The 20,777-nt window shown below is 39.7% G+C and overlaps 1 protein-coding gene across 6 annotated transcripts in view; it reads right to left on the bottom strand.

Moving 5' to 3' along the window:
• Positions 1–20,777, bottom strand: part of cfap206 (cilia and flagella associated protein 206) — a 121,382-nt gene that overhangs the window by 21,439 nt on the left and 79,166 nt on the right. For 5 of the 6 annotated variants that reach the window (XM_086061198.1, XM_086061202.1, XM_086061197.1 and 2 more), the window contains 3 exons: positions 14,152–14,360; positions 1,450–1,569; positions 50–248 (listed from right to left, as the gene is read on the bottom strand). In XM_086061198.1, the coding sequence (XP_085917324.1) occupies positions 50–248; positions 1,450–1,569; positions 14,152–14,360 (528 nt within the window). The remainder of the gene's footprint in view (positions 1–49; positions 249–1,449; positions 1,570–14,151; positions 14,361–20,777) is intronic. The other variant, XM_086061199.1, reaches the window with a different exon arrangement.

Below are 20,777 nucleotides of genomic sequence, written 5' to 3' on the forward strand. Positions count from 1 at the left end.
TAAAATGATTTGCCAATAAATGAAAATCTGTGTATGATGCCATCCATACCTGAATGCTCATTCAGTCTTTCTTTGTCTGTTTTTACTTCTACTCCCTCCAATAGGCTGTCCAAAGGATGTTTGGAAAAAATCTTGGCATGAGAGGTATGGAAGAACTGCAATCTGAGTGCAATGTTGTTTAAGATGTTCAGCAGTTCTGCCTCATCCTGAAGCTCAGACCACAGTTTTGACAGGGCCTTGAACAATGGCTGAAACAGTATGATTTAAAACAAAACAAAAACATAAAAAACAATGAACAGTTAAATGATAACTCAACAATAAATAAAAAAAATTTTGTGTCTACAAATGCTGTCTACGTGTCCTGGTCATTACTTTGACATTTTAGTGCATGTTTGTTGAAAGCTTAAAATTGGGGCAAAAAACGTGTGTTTGGCGCCATCTTCAGGTAATACACTGGGATAAACTCAATTTAGTTGTTTGTCCTCTCATTACACAAGACGATACATACTACGTCACTTGTTCCGCATGACGTAGTCGCCCCCGCCACCCACCGGCTCATACCCATACACGTCTCCTTAACCCATTAAGGCCTAAAGCGCCTGGCAAAACATGCCGAAAAGTTTTCCTGGAAATTCAACTATATTAAAAAAAATAATTGATATCTCAGCTCCTGAAGCAGAATCAAACATTTTTTAGAGCCTACACTTGTGGCGTTCACACAAACCTATGTTTATTATTATAAACCTTCAATATATATTATTTAAAAATCAACAAACAAATGTCACATCTGCAGGTGTATAACTCCAAATATATTTACTTTCAACACTGGAGCGCAGTTGGAATAACCTAGGGGGATCGGGGTAATTATTCGTCGCCCATTCCCAAGCCGTCAAAATTTTAAACAGCCTCATTGTCTACAAACATATTTCTTATTTCTTAACAGTATGTCACTGTCGACTCGTTACACTGATTCGAATTCCTCCCGCGCTGTCGTCAATCGCGTCATTTATTTAATAACTCCCGTGAATCTGCGTCAACCATAAACGCTCGAATAAAATTCCAGGACATGCTATGAAGCCCACGTCACTCTATCGTGCATATTCTGATGCATTTCATCGGCTAAGAGACCAGAAATTCGTCAAAAACACAACAAAATGACATATCCGCTCTCCCGGGTTTAAAGGGAGAAGAGCGCAGGTGCGCTCCCAGCTTTAACGTAGAAGCGCGGTCACACACCCTTAATGGGTTAAACTACTAACCCTCTCCCCATTCACAACCCAACGGTCCTCCAGGTAACACCCGCTTTGAGCGCCGATTCCAATTTTAGTGAGGGGTAGAGCAAGAGTCTCACTTCCTGTTGAGTTATCCTTTAATTAAATAATAGTGTTGTTCATCATTCATTCATTAAAAATGTGACTGTATTCTTATAGCAATCACTAAATTACTTACAAAAACCTTTGAAGTGGGCACAGCTGTCTTGGGCTGCACAGAAGATTTTAGCAGGAATATCTGTGAGGATATGTCCTTCTGTAGGATGTCAATTCTTTTTGCACTTAAACGTGAATCGGCCTGGTGGTGAAAGTGAACGGCATATATGTATATATTAGAGCTGTGCACAAATAAGTGTTTATTCGGTCATTCATTTGAGTGGGCGGGGCAAATTAACACTTGAATTATCATTTGCGGACTCTGATTAAATAGTGTGACATCACAGGAACTGGTGTTTTCCTTCTCTGGTACTGTTTAGCACGTGTGCATTTTGACAGTAACAGATTTAAAACAAGAGGTGCTCGTAAAGCGAGCCACATTGAACTACCATCTGTTATGTTGTCATAGTATGCGTTTTCCTACCAGTCACTGAAGTGCACATGAATGTGATTGGCGCTTATGACGGTGAGTGATCCACTCTTTAATCTGAGTGGCTGCTTTACTCTGAGTCCCACGAGGTGGTTGCTAAGCAATGGGGTGAAATTTTGCTGTACCAATGCACGTTACGATTGGTGAAATGAGAAAGTGAATAAAAAGAGAGAGAAAATAAAACGCCAGACTACAGTGCGACCTCCTGTCTCCTGTAGTCTATTTCGTCTATCCGGTTTGGACCCCACCTTTTTGGCTACGTGTGGCGGCCGGGCGCTATCCGCGGAGACAACTCGAACTCAGGCCGAGACCGAACAGGAACGGATTACAAAATATTGCTGGTATTTGCACTGTGCAAAACAACATCGGTTTGACTAAGGAACCCTGAAAATGGCATGAGCAAAGAGACATGCTTACGAGGCACAAGCCATGGTTGAGAAGAAGAAAACAAAGTCGAGGCTTGCCATCATTCCGGCAGGATTAACGAAGGAACTACAACCGCTGGACATTGAAACTGGGTGTTCAAAGTAATGTTGCAAGAAGCATGGGAGCGATGCATGAGAGAAGGCGAACACGCTTCCATCAAAACGAACTGGGAGGCATTGGCGGCCGCACGGATAAAGCCACGGTATGTGAATGGATTGTGGACGCCTAGGCTAACGTGTCTGAAGAGCTACATGGCAACGAATAATGTGAGTACATTGTTAAATAGTACAACGGAACTTACTGTTTTGCTTGTTGCCTTTTTAAAACATATGGTAGAATGCTTGCTACTATTTTATATGCATGCTAAGTTGTTTTTGGCATGCATGCGCCAAATAGTAGCCTTATGTGTGTCTTAAACACAGAAATACAACCCATAACTGAGACTGTGCCTTTCAATACGATGCTCCTTATGGTTGTGAAAATACGGTATATGTCAGGCTTAACGAACGCATGATTCTGTTGTTGCGCTGTTTAAGTGAACTCCATTTACCATTAAATATTGTGATCAAATTCGATTTTTCATATGTTGGACTTTGAAGTGTTTTTCCAGGAAAAGTACTATAAAGCGCATCCCGGAATTCCTACTTCCTTTCCTCCGTGACCGGGCTGGGATCACATTACTACAGGGAATGTGTAAAAAGTGTTTGACAACGACGTCTTATGTTCTTCACAAGCCGACTCATTGACTGCTGAGGCACTCTCCTTGAATGGCAGCCCTCAGGTCATTGAGGTTCTGGGGTGCAGAGCTTGGAGCCTGTACACGGCGACTCAGCTGATCCCACAGGTTTTCAATAGGATTCAGGTCTGGAGAAAGCGCAGTCCATTCCTTTTGAGGTACGCCAGTCTCCAACTATCGTTCCCTGATGATGCCAACCTCGATGAGCAAGAGCATTGTCGTTTGTAAATGTTACCGTTATCGCCTCGTTAAGAGAACAGCAACTTGTGCAAAAAGTACTAAAACATTTAAAAGTTGGACATGTGCATTCAAAAGCTTAGAGAAGATCACATTAAGTTCACTTGTAAAGATTCTAATGCATTTTAGGCTCGTCCCGAAATTTTACTTTAAAGCCAAATATCCCTAAGTTTGTGTGTGTATTTGGCTTTCGGTTGAAATTTATGGAAAATGTCAAAAGTTCACGCTACAGTGACATCATATCATGAAAGTAGGACATTTAAGTAGACGGATGCACCGGTGATTTCCTCATCTCAAACAATTCATTGAAACAAAGGTTAACAACAATGGTGGATACACCACAACAACAAAAATTTAATTGTCTCAATAAATCGTCATGTTCCCGAGAGCATCAATTACTGCTTGACATCTCATGCTGTTCACAAGTCCACTCATTGTCTGTTGAGGCATGGCATCCCACTCTTCTTGAAGGGCAGTCCTCAGGTCATTGAGGTTCTGAGGTGCAGAGTTTTGGGCCTCTACACAGCAACTCAGCTGATCCCACACAGGTTTTCAATAGTATTCAGGTCTGGAGAAAGTGCAAGCCATTCCATTTGAGGTACACCAGTCTCCAACAGCCGTTCCCTGATGATGCCATCTTGATGAGCTGGAGCATTGTCGTCCATGAAGATGAAATTGGGCCCGTTCATGGTGGGGCACAATCATTGGATTAATGATGTTGTTCAAGTAGTATGGGCTTGCTCACAAAGTGTAGGCAGTTCTGTACCGACTGGACACACCTGCCCACACTGTAACAAAAAGCTTGTCTGGTGACAACAGTGGCTATTGCATAGTCCTCTCCTTGACGTCTCCAACATCGTTAGCGGCCATTATTTCCGCTCAATGTGAATAGACTTTTATCAGAGAACAGCACTGGGGCCCACTGGTCCATCGTCCAGCCTAAATGCTCTCTGGCCCATGTAAGACAATGATGCCTGTGCCTGGTGGTGTGGTGTGCAGGTCGTCTAGCACACAGACCAAGCTGATCTAAATAGTTTTGAATGGTCTAATGTGAAACTAAGGGAGGTGAGAGGCACCCAAAACGTGCCTGGGGTTGTGTGGCATTCATCATCCGGTTTCTCAGGGCATTGTTCACAATGTAGCGGTCAACAGCAGAGATGTGGCCAAAGGACGTCCACTTCTACATCTATCTGTGACTCTTCCAGTCTCTCGGTATCTCTGTTGCAATCTGCTGATGACACTCTGTGACACTCTAAGCTCAGTGGCCACTTCCGTCTGAGAACGTCCTGTTTGAAGCATCACAATAGCAAGGTACTGTTGATCCACTGTTAGGTGTCGTCTTGGTCTCATGATGTCAAAATGTGAACAGCATGATGAGGATGACTGTTTAAACATCAGCTCTAATTGAACCATGACATTTATTGGTCGATTCAAGGATCAAACACATGTTGTGAATTTAGCTGTTAAGCTTATTGTTAGAGAACATCAACGAGCAAAAAGTACAAAAACATTTAACAGTTGGACATGTGCATTTAAAAGCTTGGAGAAGGTCACATTAAGTTCACCTGTAAAGGTTTGAGTGCATTTTAGGTTCGTCCTAAAATTTCACCCAAAAGCCAAATATCCCTAACTAAGCCAGCTGGGATAGGCTCCAGCGCCCCCGCGACCCTTAAACGGTTAGGAAAATTTATATATATATATATATATGTGTATACTGTATATATATATATTAATTAGGGTTCTCAAAATTAAAGCGTGTGTTGCGATACTTATTGATACCATAAATTGACGTGCAACACATCCACCGCGCAGTGCATCCTCCGCCTAACGGCTCAGAACAAAACAGGTGCGTTACAACTTCCAAGTGTCGATGATCAACGTGTCATGCAATTCACATTTGTTTATATATATATATAGAATTGAGTTGAAATATATCGTTCTTTTTGTTTTGTTGTAAATGTCTGTTCAGTTTTTTCTTTTTTTCCCTTCTTTTTATTTTGTGAGAGAGAGCTCAGTATTGTTCATTCGTTAATCTTACCGATTCATCATCATTGCTCGCTCTTTTTTTTATGTATTTTTCTTTTTGTTGTATGTGCGTGAGAATGTGCATGTGTGTGCATATGTGCGTGCATGTGAGTGTGTGCTCATTAATTAAATTAAAACCTATATAAAGATCCCCTACCGTTCACCTAAACCGAATACGTCAGAATCCAGCTAGGGTCGTGAGGTTGTCAGGAGACATTCCAAGAAAAGAACGAAAAGTGAAATCTAGCACCGACCAGACATCACCTACTACCCACCAGGTTACCAACCAGAATCTTTCACCAACCCCAGAAACATCTAAATTCCAACAAATTAGGGAGACCTCAAAAGACCAAAGGAAAGCCTGAGGAAAGGAAGGAAGCATAGATGAAGCAGAGTGCGATCCACAGACATCAGCCTCCACCGATTCAACGACCAGAGGAAGAAGCAGATTGTGTTTGAATTTCGGTAGATGCTGGTGTGGTGGATCTGGCATGCATGAAAATCTCCACCAAAGAGGGGAGCCCTCGACTCCGGCCAGGACAGAGCAAGCACAGCCGCGGCAGCGCCAAGGCACAACCCCCGGGCCCCGCAGGGGCCACCGGCCGGAGAGCAAACCCAGGAGCCAAACCCCCAGACACCTCACCCCAGCACAATGTCTGTTCCCCTTAATTTGTACTCACTTTCCCTTTTTATAAATTTAATTTGTATATCAACTGGTAAAATTTCATGATGGGCTTTGTACAATATTTTAAGGCGGTTAAACTCCATCAATTCATTAAATTTGAAAGTTTTTAGTTGTATAAATAATGGGTTAGTGTGGTCTCTGTAATAGCACATTTCTGTAAAAGAAAGATGGATTCAGTGTAGGTTTTGGCTGCACACCCCCACACTTCAATGCAATAGCTCAGGTATGGAACAATCAATGAATTATATAACAATAACAAGGCATTCTTGTTCAATGATTCTTTGACCTTGTGTAACACGGCTACGGCTTGTGACACCTTAGATTTGACATATTCTATATGCGCTTTCCATGTTAAGTGTTCATCAATAATGATACCATAGAAACCTAATTTCATTAGTCCTTTCTATTTCATTGCCTTGCACAGTCAAGTGTTGCTTCGGCATCCATATTTCTACAACTGAAAATTATAAATCAGTTTTTTTTCCCGGCATAAAACAAAGTGGTGTCATCTGCAAACAAAATTTTAACAATTTTGAAATGGTTGTAATATCATTCACATAAAGAAAAAGTACTGGCCCCAGAATTGATCCCTGCGGCACCCCACAATTTCCATAACTGTGTTTTGATTACCTACTATTGAATTCTACATATTGTTTTCTATTTTTTAAATAACTGACAACCCATTGATGTGCAACACCTCATATACCATAGTTAAACAATTTATGTAATAATATGACAGGATCTAAGGTGTCAAATTCTTTTTGTAAATCCACAAAAAAACGCTTACTAAAACAAGTTTTCAATCAATGGCTGTGCAAATTTCTTCTGTTAACTCCATTAATGCCACGGTAGTTGAGTGATTGTAGCGAAACCCATATTGGCTGTTACTTAAAATGTTATACTTATCTATAAATTTATTAAATGTTGTCGCATACAATTTTTCCAATATTTTAGACAACTGTGGGAGTAGAGATATAGGTCTTGTTGGAGGATGCTTTTTCCTCCGCGTGTTCGTTTAATTTCGGGTAGTGAGAATGTTGGTTATCCGAATACAGCGTGGAGATGATGAACAGTTCCTTCAAAGCGTTTATTTGCAGAATATTCCGGGCACAAATGAGTTACAGACAATGGCTGTAGCAGATCACAAGTGTGAAGTTACAGAGGACTTACAACATTCTTATACTATTTTGAAGGGCGGTGCCACAAAGTTTCCAGTAAACAGTTCAGCAAAGTTAACTGATAAGCCGGACGTGCAGAGATACGCGATATCACTCAAGAACACATTCGGCCACAGAACAGAGCTAAAATGAGGAAATGAGGAAGTTTTACAGTCATGACTAAATCTGGGCAGAAGACACACTTCAGTCTGTAATTCTTTTTTTTTTCTTTTTGAAGAGTGGGACGACTTTAGCTATTTTCATTTGTTCTGGGAAAATTCCTGTTATAAATGATAAATTACAGATATACGTTGTAACAATTATAAACCAGTCCCCCTCGTTTTTTTTCTCTTCCTTTCCTTAACATTTCACTCTTGGAAATATGCGTTCAGTCAACCTGGGGTGGTTGAGCTCTGTTTCTCCCCCTTTTTTCTTAAACCACAATCCAAAAGAGATTACACTCTTTAGAGGTCAATCACAAGCCATCTCACCAGGATGTGAATGTTTGTTTGTCACCAGCCAGAACCACGAGTTTATGGCATCAAAGTATTTTATTGGAAAGCATCATCTTCACCCCTGCTGACATCCCAGACTGGCAGGCTGCAAACTCTATCTTATCAAAGTCATAAAACAACATGGGCCAAAAGATTCGTTGGAATCCTGGTCAGTACATTCCAGCCTTCTTAGAGGTTACACGTGACCAGGGTGCCTCCAAGTGGTCATGACAGGAACTGCCCTTACATGAAACACCTATACTCCACAAAGCAATCTTACACATTTCACATAAGAAATTCATCACATACAAGCGAACTTACGCAAAACTTAATGTTTCATGTAAACATGAAAACATAAACCCAGAGATTATTTAGTTACTCCGGAAAGAACAAAATGATCTCATGATGCGTTATTAGTTGATATGTGTAACGATAACGTGTTTTGCTTGGAAGAACTTGACTTGCCAGCCTGACCAAATTTAATTATTAATTATTTGATAATTTGGAGTTTAAAGTCTCTGACTTGGGTTGAGCCAAAAGAGGGACGGCGCCCGCACCCTCTTGTGACGGACACGCCCCGCAACTTTAAAACAGCCGACGCGAACCTCATTCAGCGCTCTTGTTCCGGCTCTCTCGTTCCTGCTTCACCATTTTCCCCTTTTTCACCTCGTTTGGCCCAAAACTGACAAAAGGACTCCCCAGTGCCTTGCCACGTTTTTCAACCACGTGGCATTTCTGTTCCCTGAACGACCAAGTGTCTCGGACTTGGCGATCACACCGAACCGCCGGCGTGCTCCAAGCCCCGGCGTGCACCACCTGCCAGATGGACTTTCTGCTCTAATTTTTCCATTTTTTTCTTTTTTGTGTTTCGTCCCACCTCGGTGGCACAAAGTCACCGACAAATTTTTCTGTGACACCGTGTGTCACTCAGCGACCACAGTTTGGACTCTGTGGCAGCGCGCACTCCCCATGCTTCAACCCGTACTTGCTCCGTCCTCCAAGCGTCCCGTCGCGGTGCAAGCTGGTTCAACGGCTGGTCTCCCTCGGGACGCAGGCACGCAGCGGATCTTGGCCTCAGCAGCTGGATTTAGGCAGCTGAGACGCGGACCTCCTCACGCGCCGAGAGTACAACTCTGGCTGAAACCCGTACCTCGCCTGAAAGCACCATCCACCTTGAGCTGAGCTGCACTACCCCTCATCTGCCGGGAGCCCCAAGCTGCGTCGCACCTTATCTAACTGTGGAATAATTTTTTTCTTTTTCCCTCTTTTGGTAGCAAATTTTTCCTTCAATTGACCTTCTCTCCGCTCGCTCGATTCAACTCACTCCAGTAAGTTCCACACTCATAGCCAATTTGACATATCGCTGGTGCAACTTCTCACTTCAATATCTCACAGATTTGGCAAGCCAACCATTCCTTTCTACATCGTTAAATTGTTCCCTTCTTATTTTTTATTAGCTCCATTTTATTCCTTCTCTTTTCACCGTAGGATAGTTAGGTAAGCAGTGTTTTGATTCTGTATGTGTAACCGTAGTGAATAAATGCATGTTTTTCTAAATTTAGTTCAGTCTCAATCGTGCTTGTGTCCGAGTGGATTAGTAATTATTTTTATTAATACAAAGAAACAGGAACATTGAATGTGGGGACTTCAGATTATGAATAAATAAATGAGGATTTGGATTTTATTCATTGTGTTTCTCCAAAATTGAAAGTAAACAGAACGTGGTGCCCCTGTAGGCGATTGAGGGAATTACGACTTCCTCAAGCGCCGATCTAATTACAGATTCGTCCAAAAAGACAACATCAATTATCGCTACAACGTGAAAGGCTCTATAATCACGTCTATGATTTGTTTTATCAGTGACATATTCATATCTATATAGTCGTTTGATTTTTTTACTAGCAACATTTTTAACTATGTTCAAAATGTCACTAGCTTGTTCGGCGTCAAGAAAAATACTGTTTACGTTATTTGGTATGATTCCATAATCAATATTTTCGTCTGGGATCATTTCTGATAACCTTGGGGCAATATTCACAAAGTGGTCATTGAATTGGTTTGCAATTTCCTCTTTATCATAAAATACCAAGTGGTCCTTGATAAAATAGTTTGGAGAGATTGGTTTTGTCGTGCCTTTAATCAAGACTTTTTTTAACAAAAGGTATTTTTTTAACTACTTTTACTTTTCTCAAGTAATTTGGTGAAGTAATAAATTTTTTGTCTTCTCAGGATGGATACAAGTTTATTTTTATATTTTTTAAACCTAAGCTCTGCATCTTTTTTTCTTTGTTTGAGAAACATTCTATGTCATGTGTTCTGGTGAAGAGGCATTATTTCATTTCATATTTCACAAGTGTCATATGTTAATTAAAAGTTATAAATAAGTTAATATTTGCTAAAAGATAAGTATTCCATAAAGTGTTAAAACTGATTGGAAAAAGTGTCAAGAGTGAGACATCCTCCTTTAGTGGAGTGTTTTGATTTTTTAGTACAGCAAGATCATCTGTTGCTAATAATGGAGTTGATGTAATTCCCCTCTCTGTAGGACACTATAATTTTTGTTTGCAGTGTATTACTTATAAAACACGTTTAATGTGCTCCAGACACTTGAGCCTTGGAAGACATTCACCTTTGTAAGTATTAGTAAGGCTATGTTGTACTTTATTTTGAACATACAAGTGTATGTAAATTTGTTGTTTCATCAGGCTAACTTATTAGCAGTATTAGCTAGTTGTATGTCGCAGCTGTCCACAGTGTTTAGTAACATACTGTATGTTTTCTTTTTTCTGTTTCAGTTACGAGACAAAATCATTATACTTTTACATTCATATTTTGCTGTGACTGTAAGAGCAAGGAACTCCATAAAGCAAGAAAAGTACGCTTTGTGTGCGGAGTTTTCCTTTTAAGTTCGCTGGCTGTCTAGCAGCACAGAGTCACGTGTCGTGAGGACAGCACATTCTATAAAGATAATCTTTTTGCAATTTCATTTGTATATACGTGATCCCAGTTCTGTCTCTTCAAATCTTCTTTTAAGAGTTCTATTTCTTTTCTGGATTTGTGTCTTATGATGATTGGAGTTTCATCTTCCACAGTAGTTATTTTTTCATAAATTGTAAATACAGGGAGATGATCACTCATGTCTATTGTAAATATACCACTTGTTATTTCACCATGTATGTTTGTATAAATATTAGCAAGTTTTGAAGCACTGTGGGTAGTGATCCTGGTAGGTTGAGATATCATAGGGCATAGACCAGCAATTTCCATGTAGTTCTTAAAGTCATTTGTTGCAACAGTGTTGCCCAAATCTATATTAAAATCACCACATACAATTATTGGTTTGTGACATCTTCAGACAATTCAATAATTCTATCTGTAAACAAATCAGCTTCTGTCCCAGGCGGTCTTTATACACAAGTGATTAATATATATTTTACCCATATCATTAAGTATTTCTATAGTTCATACTTCCATCAAATTAATCCCAGTCGTACTTTTCTGTTTTATGATTTTGCAATTTAAGCTTGTGTCGACGTAGAGAAGCAACACCTCTACCAGTTGAATATCTACATTTATATATTGCTGGTGGTGTCACCCTTCTAAACACTTGTTAACTTAGTAGTAATAATAATAATAATAATAATAATAATAATAATAATAATAATAATAATAATAATAATTTGGTTGGTGGCTGGTGAAAAACTCGCAAAAATAGCGAGGTAAAACCCAAGATAAACCCCATAATGTATGACTTTTGGACCCAAATACAAAACCGCGATATAGTGAATCCGCGATAAGTGAACAGTGAAGTAGCAAGGGACCACTGTATATATACACACATGGGAAAACATAACCATATAAATTAAGACTAACAAAACTGAAACAAAATTTGGCAAGAATTACAGATAAAGCAAGCATGGAAGGTGGGAGGCTGGCGGCCTGACTGGACTTGACTTCCAAAGGGAAAAAAAAGAGAAAAAGGTTGCAAAAGCAGAGTCCAGATAGTGTCAACAGTGTCTTGTTGAGCTCTTTGCCTTGGAGCACGTTTGGGCGCAAGATGGCAAATTTCAAAACTGTGGCTGTAGTGACCAAAAAGCCAAGTGGTCGGAAAACTTGTCCATAAACGGTGACCACGAGGTGTCCGGAATGAAAGAGAGTCAAGAAGGCACTAGCAAAAAAAAAAAAAAAGAGGCGAAGCGCTCTTTGCGGCATCTTTTTAAAAGGGCAAAAGCAAGATGGCGATACCAAAGACTATAAAAATGGTACCCATTGCCAGCCTGCTTGGCACTCAACTTTTTCACAGGTGTGACCTCACTTCCTGTCCCACCCCTTCACTTCCGGTCTAAGTCCCGGCCCTCACATCCGGTCCCGGCCCTATGCCCAAATACATACTTCCTATGACATCACAATTCCGGTGATCTGGAACAGGTCAGGACCCGTTTTGAACGGGTCTCAACTTGTTTGAACAAGTTGGGACGTGTCCTAACAATAGACGGATAACGGATGGTACAGGGGGCAGACTCAAAAGAGGACATGTCGGGACATGTTCAGACATGTCTAGTCACTCCCCATTTTTTTACAGTGTGAAGTGAGGTTAGATTAGATTACAATAGATTAATTTGCAATTGCACATATTGTAGGCTCACACTATACACTGATTTATAATTATTATAATTTATAATATAAATCACCGAAAGGATCTTCTCCAAACCTGGAGAGGTCATCATTAAAAAGAGGAACCACTGAAACCAAATGCTGTAGAACTTATATTGTTTTTAGTGAAACACCCAAATCCCCGTCCCAGTGTCACAAGCATTTCATAGAACCACCATCATTGCAGTTTCCTGTTGCACAAGCATTTCACTTTTTCATTTAAAACTGACAACTTTTTAAAGCCACTCAATGTAGAAATTTGCCCAAAATTATCTTTACAAGACTATTTTTAATTTGACCATTTATGACTGAAACACAATTAGCAAATTAACACCTTAGCTTTTCACCATGGGTATCTCTGCAAGCCTCTGGCCAATAGTTTTCAGACTCGATTCGGGTTTGAATTTCACGCCTTCTGTCTGAAGATGTGACGACATACGTGCATTGTGTATGTGAAGAAGAGAGTTTCATTTTTCGGCCAAGGATGACAGTAGGGAAAATTCAATTTCCTGCATTGAGCAATTTTAAAGGTGGATTCTAGAGTTTCGTCACTTTTTCACTCACGAATACCACCGCTGGCCTAAAGCATAAATGCAAACTCTGTGTCAAACTTGTGCAAGGTGCTACTCCACGCCTCCCTGCCCCCAAGAAAAAAGATTGTTCGTCCTGTACACGCCACACTTAAGGGAAGATACAAGCTGATAGGTGCAGTCGCAGTTAAAAAGTCAGGGCTCTTTGTACTCATCTGGCCTTTGGTGGAGCATGCATGATGTAGAAAAATCTTTAACATTAACATTTTAAACTCTACAATGCATCTTGTCTTTAAAGGGACAGCAACGAGAAAAAAAAAACTTTTGGGAGCTTTTAGCCATGTTAAAATGCTAACTGCTCACCAAAAACATCAAAGAAGTGGTGTTTTCCTCCATTAGCCCCTCCATGAGAAATTCTAGGTCATTCTGCTCTCCAAGCACCAGCCCCTCCCAACCTGAGAACACGAGTGGGTGCTCACTTTGTAACGTCATCAGGTGCGGACCCACTTCGCACCACCTCTGCAGACTAAATGCTTGCCCACTTTCTTTGAGACCTCCATGGGATAGTGACAAAGGTAGCCTTTATCAGTAAACATTCTGTCTAAATGAATTCAAAGCAATCCTTCACATTTGCAAAGCCAAAGTGCACTGACAATTGGCCGTCTTAAAGTCCCAAAAAGTGTTCTGGCTGACATTTGTCTAAACCACAAGTAAACATTTTGCATTTCTCAACCAAACTGAACAAATGGTGTGGTGGGTAGCGTGCTCGCACTGTAAGCCAAATGTCCCTGGTTATCAACCTGCTCAGGTTTTTTTTCCTCTTTCCTCTCTCTTCTTCCCTCTCCACTCCTCCTCCTCTTCCATGATTTCTTGCGGCAAGAAGCAGTTTTGTTTCAAATATTTATTGAAGAATTGATGGCTTGCGTGGCCATTCAAAGGAGTGCTCAAACGCAGAGCTCCAGCAGCAGGCCGCAGCTAGCTCGCAGTGGACGCGACAGCCACATGGGGAGAGGCGAGGTTTTACTGAACAGGGCGTTTTACTTCCGCACCAAAACACCTAATATTTCATTAAAAAAAAGACATTGCCATGGTGTCAAATGTAAGATTTAATCATTATATACCTATAGTTAACTGTGGTAGGGCTTAAAATACCATGATCTAATCCCTTTAATAGTATTAGTACATAATTAATATAATAATTTCCTATCTTTTACACAACCCACACAATTCGGTGACCAAACGAACAGGTCACTTGTTCCACCAACAAATGCAACATGGCTGTAATCCAACAAGAAAATGTTGTAGCAACATGCTGAATCAAGCAGCAATGACAAAAACCATATTTGCTCACCAGTAAAATTTGAAGAAAATGTTCACACTGCCTGACATTGTAGAGTGCTTGCGTTAGCTGAGCCAGGGACACATCATATTTTTCAGGCTGACTGCCATGATACTTTTCTAACAGTGCTGTGTATTTCCACGCCAAAGTCTTGGTAACACTCAGCTCATTCTGTATGGCTTCACTGGTGACCGAAAGTGCTTCACCAAGAACTGCAGGCACTGCAAAGAATGATGAAAAAAGTTTAAAACAACTGAATTTATATATACGCATGTACATCATTTTAGGTGCAATCAAGAGTTTCTGTAACTCAACAAGTATTTTTGTCCCACTCCCCATGCAGGCTCGTTTCGGCTCTTGGTTTAATAGGACTTTGATCATAGTTTATAAAAGGCAACGTCATACTCGTCCAAAGTTTTGAACTTAACCATTACTGTGTTTTGGGTCTTTATCCAATTGGAGGACCCGATGACCTATGGCTGAGGCTAATGTTTTTGTTTTTTTACAATGGACATTTTTTCTACAGAATGCATCAATAGTTTGAGTTTTAGGCCTTGTACACACATAGCAGGGTATTTTTTATTAAGAACCCACCCCAAAAAAATTCCGTCCACACCACCTTGTTTGTAGAAAAGAAAACATCCACAGATTAATGCATTACAATATTAAGTACATTCATAACAATGCCAGACCTTAAGATGGCAGCAGTTCCCCAAACCCTATCCAGTCAGAGTAAGCTTCCGTTTGGCGACGTCACTTCCACAAATTGGACCGACAATAAGATGCATACCAAACCTCTAGATGGCAATACTGCTCATCTCTTGACGTCACTTCTACCATACGCCAGACAAGCATGGGCCGTGTCCGAATGTCCACCCTTATCCCCTAACCCCTCATTCGCTACATTGCCCCGCATTATATAGTGGCCTAATAGGTAGTGCCAGGCACTGACAAGGCGGGAGCAGCGGGATTTTTTTTTAGTTGGCTGCTACTGCTCTACTCACTCTGTCTCCCCTCCCCCACCCTTGCCAGGCTGCTGGCCAACACACAGCAAACAAATTAAACAATACTCTCAAAAGTAAAAAAAAAAAGAAAAGAAAAAAGTCAGGTAAGAGAAAAGAGTGGAGCAGTCACTTTGTCTCTCTCTCTCTCTCTCTCGCTCCCTTGCGCTGATCTCCCCTCCGCCACCCTCAAAAGCGCCCTCTGGCCGACACTGCAGCCAGACGAGACACTCAAGTAAAATAGTAAAGTCAGATAGCAGAAAAGACTGAAAAAAGGCAATATTAAAGAAAAGGAGTGGAGCTGACGCGCCAAACTAATCCTGGAAATCTTAAGTGCATGTGTCTGGAGAAGACAGCGTAAGCAACACCAAGTGCAACATAAAAACAAACAAAACAATGTGTAAACAATGGTCCAATAGCATGATTGGCTGATCATTTTTATACTAGTAATTTAATGTGGTATTTGTATTTGTTGGGAGCAGTAGGTTTTACATTGAGGGGAATAAATTCCATGCTGCTCCACTATAAGGAAGAGAAATAACAGGGCTTGATCTGCTTTTTAATAAAAAATAAATAAATAAATAAATATATATATATATATATATATATATATATATATATATATATATATATATATATATACAATGCTGCTCAAAAGTTTGTGAACCTCTTGAGCAATTTGGACTTTCCAATTATTTTAACCAGATTTTGTTGTTCAATCTGAACCATTACATTTTATATGAAATAACAGGTGTAGGTTTATCAATTCAATGCATTGTTCTTTTTTTTATTTTTTTTTATCAATTGTGTAGTCAAAACTTAATTAGATGCAAAAAGTAAGTGAACCCTGAGCTGCATTGCTTAAAACAAGCTGTCAAGTAGGATCAGGTAGGACAAATTGGTCGCTAAACTAACCACTGAAATGGACCAATGAAATGAGAGAGTTAGCAAAGAAATTGTGCATCACTGACTGAAACAGAGACAAAACCACGTCACTTTAGTCTTACCCAGGTAAACCCATACAGGTCAGTCATGCTGAGAGGAAGCGAAATCTCAGGGGACCTCAGGAAGTGGTTAGTGACAGCACATCTGTCTGGGGAAAGCTATAAAGTCATCTAAAAAAAAATAATTGAGCTTCATCATTCCACTGTGAAGCAGATAATTTGCAACTCGAGAACACTGAAAATTACTACAATCCTGCTTAGAAGTGGATGACCTTCTAAAATATCAGCAAGAACCACAAGAAATTTCATAATTCAGGTAAAAAGCCAACTCGAACATCACATCAAGGGATTTGCAGACCTCTTTTGCTGCATCTGGGACACATGTGCATGTTTCAACAATCAGAAGAAAAGTCAATCGACAAGGCTTTCATGGAAGGCTTGCTAGGTAGAAGCCTCTGCTCACAAAAAAAAAGGATCAAAGCTGTCCATCTCAACTTTGCCAGAGAGTACCTGGACAAAACTGAAGCTTTTTGGAAGTCCCTTCTGTGGACAGATAAGTCCAAAATTGAACAGTTTGGTCGCAACTAAAACAGTCATGTTTGGTGAAAAGTCAACACTGCATACCAGTAAAAGAACCTTCACCTTAGAGTGGAGCATAGGGGTGAGAATGTTAAATTAAGTTACAGCCTGGTAGACGATGGATCATGTAACATGACAATAATCCAAAGCATTCTCGCAATACAACCAAGGAATGGCTGAAGAACAACAAGATTCATGTTTTGGATGTGCCCAGTCAAAACTGTCTTAAATTCTTTCAAAATACTGGGGGGGGGGGGGGGGGTGTATGCTGGACGCCCATCCAACCTCTCTCAACTGGCTGCATTTTGCAAGGAAGAGTGGCAAAAATCTGATAAATCACTAAAGAAAGTGTTTGGATAAAGTTCTCATTGCAAAAGGAGGTGCAATGTCTGATTAAGTGAGAGGTTCACGTACTTTTGCACCCATGAAATCTGAGTTTTTCTTAAATCAACAACATTTGTTCAAGAATGAATGACAATATTATCATTCTTTTTGTTCAAGTCCATTATTTTCAATGTCAGCATTGTAGATGAGGGTATAAATAAACATTTAACAAGGTTATTTTAATATTTTATACAAAAAGTCTGACTATGACTGCCGGGTTCACAATTTTCTTTTTAGCACTGTGTGTGTGTGTGTGTATATATATATATATATATATATATATATATATATATATATATATAGAATTACTATTAGCAAGGGCAGGGTTTACAAAATTGGATACAAAATGCAAAAGTTAGTTTCAGCCACATTTAAAATCTAGTCATTTCTATATTTGTTTTCAATGTAATTACTATATATATATATATATATATATATATATATATATATATATATATATATATATATATATATATATAAATGACTAGATTTTAAATGTGACTGAAACTTTTGCATTTTGTAAACCCTGCCCTTGCTAATAATAATTCAAGCACATGGAAGTTAAAATGTGATTGCAGTTCATTATTTGAGATCTTAAAAAATATCAAATTTGTCTTGTACCTTACCTTATTATGTCCTTATTTAGGCTTGATGCTTAGAGAATATGACAGGTGGTCAAATCAATTATTATTATTTTTTAGCACACTTCACTTTAAATTTTCATAGTTTAGATTTACTGATTGTGATCTAGTAAGTTATTTTAGTTTTTCATCATATACAACATAACTATTGACGATGGTTACTTTTTCGAATGCTTAATCTATTTTAGATTGATACATTAATACATATGAAATATACATCTTCATTAAAACACTGTATAAACTAAAGTGGGCCATGAAACTCCATTGCTGAAAATGAGTCCCAGTCCAGCCCTGTGTAGTGCCCTCATTCTGTTTGGCGATTCGCACAGCCATATAATGTGACCACCGTACCTGTCATGACGCACCGGCGCATAAATCTCAGACTATTTATTGTGAATGAAAATGTTTTAAAACTGTACTTTATTTTCTCTGTTCTACATATGTTCAACTAAAATTTATAACTAGAAAAATTTCCGCGGAAATTTTGAATGGGCCTGCTGACTCTTTTCAATGAGCTGAACAGTTTAAAATTTCAACCGTTGAAATCGCTCAAGAAATGTGGAAGTTAACCATAATCAAGATCAAATAAAGTATCTTACTGTCCCTTTAAGAAATATGCACATTCACGCACATACATTTGATTTTAACCAACATTTCAATGAGCTGAACAGTTCAAAATTTAAACCATTGAAATCGCTCAAGAAATGTAAAAGTTAACCATAATCAAGATCAACTAAAAGTATCTTACTGCCTCTTTAAGAAACATGCACATTCACGCACACACATTTGATTTTAACTAACATTTCAATGAGCTGAACAGTTTAAAATTTAAACCATTGAAATCGCTCAAGAAATGTAAAAGTTAACCATAATCAACAGTATCTCACTGCCCCTTTTAGAAACATGCACATTCACGCACACACATTTGATTTTAACTAACATTTCAATGAGCTGAACAGTTTAAAATTTAAACCATTGAAATCGTTCAAGAAATGTAAAAGTTAACCATAATCAACAGTATCTCACTAACCCTTTAAGAAACATGCACATTCACGCACACACATTTGATTTTAACTAACATTTCAATGAGCTGAACAGTTTAAAATTTAAACCATTGAAATCGCTCAAGAAATGTAAAAGTTAACCATGATAAACTAAAAGTATAACTGCCCCTTTAACAAACATGCACATTCACGCACCAACAGACGTCACGCAGCAACATTCCATTGATTTTGTATAGGATTACGCTCACCTCAAACAAAAGCCTCTCACGACTTAACGGTTGAAGATGCAGATTCCAGAAATGGCTCGTTAGAACGGCAAAGGTTTGGGGAACGCGAGCATGTTCTCAGTTTTTTAATCGGATGAAAAATGACCAAATGAGAGCAGGTTGAAAAGTTATGATTGATCGAAAATGAAGAGGGAAAAAACAGCGAAATTAACATGGAGGAGATAGGCGCTCAAGTCCGACTTCTCCTCGCTTAAAGTGAAAATAAAGGTACTAAATGACACCTTAGCCAAATAAAACTTAGTTTTTCAGAAAGCAGAGGCTTGTGGCTACAAAATGTGCGAATTTGATGTCTAGTGAGCAAAGATTGTGGCCATGGTGACGAGTTGAAGTAAAACTTTTGGAAATAGATTTTTTGGTTCCCACCACTGAAAGCGGAGCAAGCAGGCACATATTACTATCCTAGAAAAAAGGGTTTATTATGGGCCTGCTAAGCGGAGCTGCTTGCGGAGCAAGCAGGCACATATTACTATCCACCCTAGAAAAGGGTTTATTATTATGGGCCTGCTAAGCGGAGCAAGCAGCAGCAAAGCTGCTGCTTGCGGAGCAAGCAGGCACATATTACTATCCACCCTAGAAAAGTGTATATTATTTTTATTATTATGGGCCTGCTAAGCGGAGCAAGCAGCAGCGAAGCTGCTGCTTGCGGAGCAAGCAGGCACATATTACTATCCTAGAAAAAGGGTTTATTATTTTTATTATTATGGGCCTGCTAAGCGGAGCAAGCAGCAGCGAAGCTGCTGCTTGCGGAGCAAGCAGGCACATATTACTATCCTAGAAAAAGGGTTTATTATGGGCCTGCTAAGCGGAGCAAGCAGCAGCAAAGCTGCTGCTTGCGGAGCAAGCAGGCACATATTACTATCCTAGAAAAGGGGTTTATTATTTTTCAACTTATTATATTATCTTCCACGGATTTTTCCGCAAGAATGCGGCCCGTACCGTACATCGCACCGGGACAAATGAGGTATCAAACGATGCGGCTCGATCTGACTAAGAATTCCCAGTTACCATGGCGACGCTATTCCCAAAAAACTCCCAAATAAAAGTCCCATAGGAATGAATGGGAAAAGGAAAGACTAAATCACACATCAAGCACCTTTTTCAAAGAGACGCTGCGCGCGCATACGTTAACCGATTGATATGAATTTTAGCTCATTTTTCCCATCTTTAGCTCAGTGTCAAAAAAAAAATTAAGGAATGAAAGCTCTTCCCCCTGTGCGGGTTCAAAGACAGTGAGTGTAATCGCCACTCTGATACCCAATTAAGCTTTCAGTGACGGGAACCAAAAAATCTATTTCCAAAAGTTTCACTTCAACTCGTCACCATGGCCACAATCTTTGCTCACTAGACATCAAATTCGCACATTTTGTAGCCACAAGCCTCTGCTTTCTGAAAAACTAAGTTTTATTTGGCTAAGGTGTCATTTAGTACCTTTATTTTCACTTTAAGCGAGGAGAAGTCGGACTTTGGCGCCTATCTCCTCCATGTTAATTTCGCCGTTTTTTCCCTCTTCATTTTCGATCAATCATAAGTTTTCAACCTGCTCTCATTTGGTCATTTTTCATCCGATTAAAAAACTGAGAACATGCTCGCGTTCCCCAAACCCTTGCCGTTCTAACGAGCCATTTCTGGAATCTGCATCTTCAACCGTTAAGTCGCGAGAGGCTTTTGTTTGAGGTGAGCGTAATCCTATACAAATCAATGGAGTGTTGGTGCGTGACGTCTCCTCACAACTTAAAATCAAATGTGTGTGCGTGAATGTGCATGTTTTGTAAAGGGGCAGTGAGATACTGTTAATTAT

The sequence above is a fragment of the Leptonotus elevatus genome, chromosome 18 (genome assembly GCF_054856555.1).
Source record: "Leptonotus elevatus isolate MCC_2025b chromosome 18, RoL_Lele_1.0, whole genome shotgun sequence".
NCBI lineage: Eukaryota > Metazoa > Chordata > Actinopteri > Syngnathiformes > Syngnathidae > Leptonotus > Leptonotus elevatus.